Source organism: Alosa sapidissima, chromosome 21 (genome assembly GCF_018492685.1).
Source record: "Alosa sapidissima isolate fAloSap1 chromosome 21, fAloSap1.pri, whole genome shotgun sequence".
Classification (NCBI taxonomy): Eukaryota; Metazoa; Chordata; class Actinopteri; order Clupeiformes; family Clupeidae; genus Alosa; species Alosa sapidissima.
In genome coordinates, this window is record NC_055977.1 from 15,024,072 (window position 1) to 15,032,964 (window position 8,893).

The following is an 8,893-nucleotide window of genomic DNA, read 5'->3' on the forward strand; positions in this document are numbered from 1 at the left end:
TTAGCCTTGATATCTAATGTGCTTGATATAAACTTTAAGGCTGTTGGGCAGAAAAAGAGCCTATAGCCTAGTATTGTGCCACCGGCTATAAAATGAATTTGTAAAGGGCAATGTCAATTTTAAAGGAACGTCATTAACCGTTCTTCTATAATGTTCTAACCGGTTACCATTAAGAGGAATGGCCTTGGAACACTGGAACGGGAACTAAAAAAATAACGTTTTTACTCATAACGAACCGAAATGAAAATCATTGGTTTTCAGTCTGATTTTAAGTTTTGTAATTCTGAATGTAGGCTACCTTTCTTTAGAAAGGCACTAACGTCTGAAATAGCCTACTAGTGGTGCCCTTGTCCTTTGTCATGCTTTCAATTTTAGAGCAGCAGGAAACTATAGCACAACTATAATTATTTACACTAACACTACTTTAATCCTTTCTATATTTTTTTATTTTACGCAAATATATAATTTTTGGGAGTGCAGCGAATCATCTGTTTCTCGCACTCCCACAAACACACCTCTTTCATCCCCCCTGTATCCCCACAGAGCCTCAGGGGGATCCCACGGGAGTGCAGACCTCTACCATGTAGAATAGTCAAAGTCTGCTTTATTGTCAATTTCTTCACATGTCAAGACATACAAAGAGATCGAAATTACGTTTCCCACTATCCCACGGTGGAGACAAGACATTTTACCAATTAGGTCCACAGACAAAACATAACATTCAATTAAACAATATAAAAAGTAAATAAGAAGGCACATACAGTGAAGAAATAAGAGCAGCAAAAAATGGGTTGAAATTGTGCAATTGTGCATACAGTAGACAGTCAATATAATAGTGCAAAAGTCAGGCCAATAAATGGCTGAGGTAGTTCTGTTTGACCTAAGTATGCAAGTGGCATAGTGGTGCAAGTTATGTAAGAGCAGCAGAAGTTGTGTTCAGAAGTGTTTTCAGGACACAGGACAACAACAACAAGTTGCAAAGTGTGCAAGTGTACAAGTGGAGTAGTGCAAGGCATTGTGGGTCCAAAAGTCCAGGATGTTATGTGGCTGAGGGTGGAGGGGGGAGAGGGGGAAGAGAGTTCAGCATCCTAACAGCCTGGTGTATGAAGCTGTTGGTGAGTCTGATGGTGCGGGAGCGCAGGCTTCTGTACCTCTTCCCAGAGGGCAGTGGATCAAACAAATTGTGAGCGGGGTGACTTGCATCACTCACAATTGTGGTCACCTTGCGGGTGAGGTGGGAGGTGTAAATGTCCTTCAGGGAGGGGAGTGAAGCGCCAATAATCCTTCCAGCTGTGTTCACTATGCGCTGCAGGGCTTTCCTGTTGTATTCAGTGCAGCTTCCGCCCCACACCGCGATACAGCTGGAGAGGATGCTCTCAATGGTGCCTCGGTAGAATCTGGTCATGATGGCTGGTGGAGCACTTGCTCGTCTGAGTTTCCGCAGGAAGTACAGGCGGCGCTGAGCTTTCTTCGCCAGTGATGCAGTGTTGGTGGTCCAGGAGAGGTCTTCACTGATGTGCACCCCCAGGAATTTGGTGCTGCTCACTCTCTCCACCACAGCACCGTCGATGGTCAGTGGCAGGTGTTGGGTGTGACCTCACCGGAAGTCAACAACAATCTCCTTGGTCTTGCTGACGTTCAGCAGGAGGTTGTTGTCCCTGCACCACGTGGTCAGAAGGTTGACCTCCATCCTGTATTGAGTCTCGTCGCCCTTGGTGATGAGACCCACCAGAGTTGTGTCGTCAGCAAATTTCAGAATTTCGTGTCAGTGCCACGGAGCGGTAATCATTGAAGCAGGATGGAGCAGTTTTCTTCGGCACAGGTATGATGGTGGCAGCTTTGAAACATGATGGGACGATGGCTTGCTTCAGGGAAGTGTTAAAGATGTCTGTGAAGACATCCTTAAGCTCCTCAGCGCAGTCCTTCAGCGCACGACCTGGGATGTTGTCTGGGCCTGCTGCTTTACGGGTGTTGATAGCAGCAAGTGTCCTCTTCACGCTGTCGGCAGAGAGGCACAGGGGCTGCTCGTATAGATGCTCGAATAGATAATAGATCCATAAACAATGCCCTTATTTTATTTATTTTTGTAAATTGAGCGCATGATTTAGTAAAATAAACTAACACTCTTTTCTAAAATGAGTGCACTATTATATATGGGAAACTGACATTTAAACTCCAACCAACATTGTTTAAATGTGCAATTTTGTCTCCTACAGTTCCTTTGGTTGACTGAGAATTGGTTGCACAAATTATTTCCCAAAATGTCTTTTCCATATATTGAAGCATGTTTGGCTCAAAATTCATCAGTCAAATGTTTCCCATTCAACTAAATGTTAAGGTCATTTGTTGTCCTGTAGAAGAACTTAACTTATGCCTACTAATCATTGACGTGGAGTGGAGCTATAACAGCAGTTTCTATTTTACTTAGGGGAAGTTCCGAAGGATATAGTCTGAGGTTGGAGGGCAGGTAGTGCATAACAAGTGTCAAGAAGAGGAGAGTGTACAACACCACGGTCTGGCTGCTGTGAAAGTAAGATGAGTTTTGATGATGCTATTGATGCCGATTAGCTAATGCTATATTTTGCTTGCTTATTTTCTCAAATTCTTTTTCATGTCTTGTGATTTGTCAATTGTCAAGGAAAATTGAATGTCTGTTAGGGATGGCTTTAGTTATCTCTATATATTATTATATTTTATTATTGTCACTCAGATTATCTAGCCATATTAATATCGATTATCTGACCAGAGATGTGTCAGCGATTAGGGCACATAAAGTCTCTTTTTTCCCCATACTGTATATAAACCAGTTGAGGTCATTCATGTATAGAGTGCAATTCCAGTAGAAGTGGCCTGATCAATGTGCAAACTACAAGACACACTGTAAAACAGTTTGAAGTAATCTTATCTGAATTGCACAGTACAAAAATGGTTTGTGTCATGTAAGGTCTTTGTTTTGATGCAGATGTTGGCCTGTGCTGTGCTGGCATCCCTCTGTGCAGGACTAGTCTCTGCAACAGTCTGCCCAGATGGGGGTCTGTGTCCAGACAGGAACACTTGCTGCCTGACCAAGGGAGGGTATGGCTGTTGCAACGATCCCTTTGTAAGTTGAGGACAGTGACTGGAGCCAGTGAAATGTGGGCAACTTGTGCCAGGCCATCAGAATGATAACGGATGTATTAACAAGTAGATTTTGTGTAAAAGTAGTCTGAATACAAAATAATTTCAAAATTACAACAAACATGAGATGACCATGTATTTCCCTAGATATTGCTCACTGTGCCATCACAGGTGTAATGGGCCTTGGTGTTAAAGGGAAATTATAAGTGTATATTGTGACTGACAACCCTTTTTTAATGATATTTCCCAGGCTGTCTGTTGTTCTGACCAGCTGCACTGCTGCCCAGCTGGCTACCACTGCAGCAGTGCAGCTCAGTCGTGTGTGAAAGACAGCATGCCATGGTACAGACTGGCATGGCTGAAGCACACACCTGCCCAAGAACCTGAATCCGCTCTCCTCAAGTTCTCTCTTCCTGAGTCTGACAGCAGAGCCATTCAGGAGACATCAGATGCTGGTGTGGTGAAGTGTGACAACACCTATTTCTGCCGTGATGATACAACATGCTGCATAGGCCGCTCTGGTAAATGGGGCTGCTGTGGACACAAACATGTGAGTGAAAATGTGAAGCGCTTATTCTCATTTGCGATGTATGGTATGTATTACTGAATTTAAGCAGACACTTTTGACACATGACTTGGCAGTGGTTGTAACTCCTCAGGTTAAAAACACTCATATTGATACTTGACATACTTGATATTCATAAAATTACCATTGTAGAAATTCCAGCCAACTGCCACTGCGTGTATTTTAATCAATTAAATCCACATGGCTATTGCCTTCTGTATTTTATGTAAAAAAACATTATAGTTCATACATAATTCAAGACAGACAGACTGATCGATTGGTGTAATATCAGACAGTCTCTCTGACGCTCTGCTTCAATGTACTCATTATCAATGTTTGTCATAGTGCTAATGTTTCTCACAGCCCTGGAATTTACTTCCCCATCACATCAGGTACTTCAGATCACTTCTTAATCTGAAAACCTATCTCTTTAGGCTAGCATCATCATTATTACGTTTTGTTTATTTTTAGGGTCAGTGCTGTAGGGATGGCATTCACTGCTGTCCATTTGGCTTCTACTGTAACAGAAACTCTACCAAGTGCCTGAAAGGGGATCTGAGCATAGATGCAACTCCCCAGCTGCCAGCTGTCAGATCTGATGATGAACAGGTATACAGAACTCAAACTCAAACTGTCATGGAGGATTTGAATTGTAAAAAAATAACTTTGCAACATAAAATGCTTGTATTAAAAATGGTATGGAAGGGGCCTGCTCTGATAACTCATAAGCATGAGCCTTACATCTTACACTCTGCTCTGTCTTTATGGCTGCTGGCCAGTGCCGTGCTCTTCCAACTATTAGCACTGCAACTAATAGCAATACAAAAAAGTTCAAATCATCACCTCTTCATAGATATTAACCAAGGGACTCAAAACCACTGTCCTCTAACTCTCTGTTTCTCAGTCCAACCACAGAGCCATTCAGCAGAGGCCACCAGCTGTTGATAAACAACATTGTGATGAGGATTATTACTGCAGTGATGGTCAAACATGCTGTTTAAGCCCTATTGGTACATGGGCATGCTGCATGTATTCACGTGTGAGTGGAAATGTGAAGCATTTTTCTCATTTGCTATTGATACAGGCTATAACTCTTGCTAAATACACTATTTGTGATATTTTATAATTATTATATAAGAATTATAAATTACTCCTGCCAACTACTGCTGTGTATGCCATTCAATTAATGGAATCCACATAGCAACTGTCTTATTTCTATTATGTAAAACCCCATCAAAATTCATACATAATTGAACATATGGTTTAGCAATATTAGAATGATTGGAAATATAGGCTTATTGATTGATTGATTGATGGATTGATTGATTTTTAGGGCCACTGTTGTAGGGATGGCGCTCACTGCTGTCCAAGTGGCTACATCTGTGACAGCAGCTCTTACAAGTGCCAGAAAGATTATCTGCGCATAGCCGCCTCTCCCCAGCTGAATGCCCTCAGATTTGATGGCTATGAGGTATTTAAAAAAAAAAAGCTGAAATGGTGTTGGAATATTTGAATTTAAATAGATAACTACAATAAATATACAGAACACAAAATGCCCTTTAATATGAAAATGTGGACTGGTTTGATAACTCATAAAAATATGTCTTAAAACTTACTGTACGCTCTGCTCAGTCTTCATGGCTGCTGACCAGTATCAGGCTCTGCTAACCATGACCACTAAATAACTAACAGAATAAAATAACCTAATAGCTGTTAACAAACAGATGTTTTTCATACCGCCAGCAGAGAGACTTTGCTGCTCCTGTACCCTGGTACACACTGGAGCTGGCCCCTGGAGAAGGCAGCGTGGCCCTGACCACTCAGGTCATACGCTGTGACGGACGTTTCTACTGCCCCGACGGCAACTCCTGCTGCCAGTCACCCACTGGAGAATGGGGTTGCTGCCCGCACCTGCAGGTAAAGCACCCCGAGCACTGTGCTGCCACAGAATGGCCAGGAAACTATAGAGTATAGAGACTTCAGTGATACAGTATTGTGCTGAAACATTATTTCTTACATGTGCATTCATCCATCTATGTATGCATTTATGGACACATATTTATCCACCTGAATCCATCTACAGTAGTGGTGTCAAACTTATATTAGGCAGTGGGCCGGATTTGTTGGAATGAGACCTCGTGGGGGCCGTCATGGTCAATTTCTTTTCTATGCATTGGTATCAGATTGTTGTTTGATGATATACTATACCCATTTATTAGCAAACAAGTACAAATCATCTACTGACATCATATCCTGCTCTTTCTTTCTTGATACACCCTACTTCCATGTCAGTTTTTTGGCCTTTTCTTTCCTGAGGATGGTTTGTAGTGCTAGGTTTAATCAATTTATCACATAAATTGCTCATTATAAATTGTTGAAGATAGCTGCATGTGAATATCTTTTCTTTCTAATTTTTCCTTCCTACCCAAAACATCTTGGGGGCCGTATGGGGGCTGCTGGCAGGCCTGATCTGACCTCCGGGCCTTATGTTTGACACCCCTGATCTACAGTGTCTATATGGCTACCTGCCAGCATGGATGTGTACAGTATCTATACGTTTTCCACATATCATATCATTAAGTGCATTGCTAACTCGGTCTTCTCTGTATTACACAAAGGGCCAATGCTGCCTGGATGGTAAGCACTGCTGTGAGTACAAGTGGAAATGTGACCCGACCTCCATGAGCTGTGTGAAGGGAGACACCAACATCCCTTCATCTGCCATGAGGGAGATACAGCTACTGTGATGCAGCAACACTGCTATGGGTCTCATGTGCAGAACTTCACATCAGTGGGATTCATCCATCAGCGCTTAGGATGCACACTGCTCAGTCTTTCATTGCTCACTGTTCAGTGTTAGCTTTTTGATTTCCATATAAAATAATTAAGTTCAGAAATCATAAAATCCTGAAAAGCATCAATAAAAACAGTAAAGTAAACAATAAAGGCAGTATGATCTACACTTGGAAATAAAAATATATATATATTTACACCTGATCAGTGGGAATGTGTTTTTGCATGCTTTTGTTACACCTTAAGGTTCAAATAATTAAATTTGATGTCAGGCCTACATATTAGGCAATTATCTATACATAATTTGGTATTAGAAAATAAGGACCTAACATTATTATGTAGGCTACTTGTGGTCATGGGCGGATTATGAACTGTTGGGCCCCTGAGCCCAGATGTATTAAGGCCCCCCCCACTTATTGTCGTATATGCGGGGGGGGGGGGGGGGGCATGGTTTTTAATTTGTTTGATGTGATTTCCTGTATTCTGGTGCATTTTAAGGATGGCCAATACTAAATTCAATCAGATTCATAGCCTACATCCTGATTTGTTGATATTGAGGCAATGATTCCATGCAAAGGCTTGGGCTTCAGGGCCCCCTGATCTCTTGGGGGCCTGGGCCCGGTAGGCCCGTGCAGTAATCCATCCCTGCTTGTGGTTTGTATATGTTTATGGTTATTGTTATTTACAAACGGTAAATAACTATAATATTTGTATTTTTGTAGGCAATACGCCTTTCCTTTAAAACGTAAACTGTTCATTTAAATGTTAATGGGTGGTTGACATGACATGGCTTTTTTTTGGTTGGTCCAATGTGTCAAAGATGACTATGGTGATATTGTTCAGAAAATGCTGTTTTATATGAACATACAGAGCATTCATGGGATTAATCTTCCAGTTTTTCACAATTTTCAGCCAAACCAGAAAAAGCTCATATGGCGTGACTGTCCCAGTCACGTTTCACAAATTTTGATTTTGAATAAAAACAAGAAAATGAATTCATTTTCTGTTTATTCAATCATATATTGATAACCCAGATGCCTATGTGTGTCTCTGCTTGACTAAAAGTTCAGGCATAATATTGTGAAGCCACCCTTAACTAAAACACTTTGTCCCAGAAATGGATATCATATAGTGTGACGCCATATTACTTTTTTTAAATGGGCAATTGTTTGGAGACCTTTGGGGAGTAGGGGTCCTCCTTCTTTCAGGAGGAAGAACAACACCTCAGAAGGACACTGAAAGTTACAAGGTGAGTTTTCTCTCTTCATGTTTTCAAAAAAATCAAGTATATCCAGCACTCCTGCTTCAGTTCCCTTTTGCATTGTCTTTTGGTGTGACGCATTTTACGCAACAATGCCCAAATAAAATTACTTTTCAGTCAGTATTACCTTTAAAACTATATTGTCATATTGCAGTTAGCATGTTTTTAGGATGTTAGCACATTGCTTACACGTCATGCTAAGTACATGAAACCTCATATGGTGTGACCCCATATCATATAGTGTGACCGGGTTTTCTCGTCACACCATATGATTTATTTGTCACACTGTATGATAGAAACTGCATTTTCCTGCATAAATAATGTTTTTTCATACATATGTTTAACTCATAATTAAGTGTAATATATATGTTGACATATTTAACATGATTTAACATGTATTATTTAAGATGTGCAACTATTGCATGTATTGCGAATCACACACACATAAAACATAGAAATCACCCCCACACACACTCACTCACTAACTCTACAGCCTTGGATACAAAACATACATACAGTATTTGACATTCTAAATATCAATAGTAGTAAAAAAAACAGTAATATTAATGTTGTCTTTAGCACTATAAGTAATTGCAACAATTTAATCTGATTATAATGCAGGAAAACTTTTTAAATTATCTGAATAAATTGTTGAATTTGTCTTTTAACAGATATAAAGAGAATAAACTCAAAGGGGAACTACAAACATTCAGATTGAAGCCCACCATTGAGAAGAGAAAAACTCAGGGAACCCAAGAGCTATACAATATTTGGTGGCATTCTGTTTTGCATAGTTGTGATTTCTGAAAGTGAACCTTTACATGATATACCTGTCTTAAACTGTCTTTTGTTGCTTGTGAAATGCATATAATACACATTTTTGTATTAACAGATTGTTTTGTGGTGTTATTTATCATATGGCGTGACACCATATCATTTGGTGTGACATCAAGAAATTATGAAAATAAAAAGGCTTTTGGGGTCTAAATCATACAAATCTCAATGGAACAGATAGAAAATAGGGTCAGCAAAAGTCACAAGCATTTTCTTTCTTTTATATCAAGGTATGTCAAAATGAATATGACGTTTATTGAAAGATTGAGGACATATGCCTTACTCTGTGTATTGATGAAGAAATATACTGTAAAATGTAATAA

At 40.2% G+C, this 8,893-nt stretch overlaps 1 protein-coding gene across 2 annotated transcripts; it reads left to right on the top strand.

Moving 5' to 3' along the window:
* Positions 1-1,803: 1,803 nt before the first annotated feature.
* LOC121695236 (progranulin-like) lies at positions 1,804-6,679 on the top strand. 2 transcript variants are annotated; one of them, XM_042075889.1, is made up of 9 exons: positions 1,804-1,822; positions 2,429-2,530; positions 2,963-3,100; positions 3,368-3,667; positions 4,154-4,291; positions 4,587-4,721; positions 5,016-5,153; positions 5,426-5,599; positions 6,301-6,679. In XM_042075889.1, the coding sequence occupies exons 3-9, from the start codon at positions 2,963-2,965 to the stop codon at positions 6,427-6,429; spliced, it is 1,152 nt and encodes a 383-aa protein (XP_041931823.1). In that variant the 5' UTR covers positions 1,804-1,822; positions 2,429-2,530; the 3' UTR covers positions 6,430-6,679. The 2 variants fall into 2 exon arrangements, with proteins under 2 accessions (XP_041931823.1, XP_041931824.1); XM_042075890.1 differs by having other exon boundaries at positions 5,429-5,599.
* Positions 6,680-8,893: the final 2,214 nt, after the last annotated feature.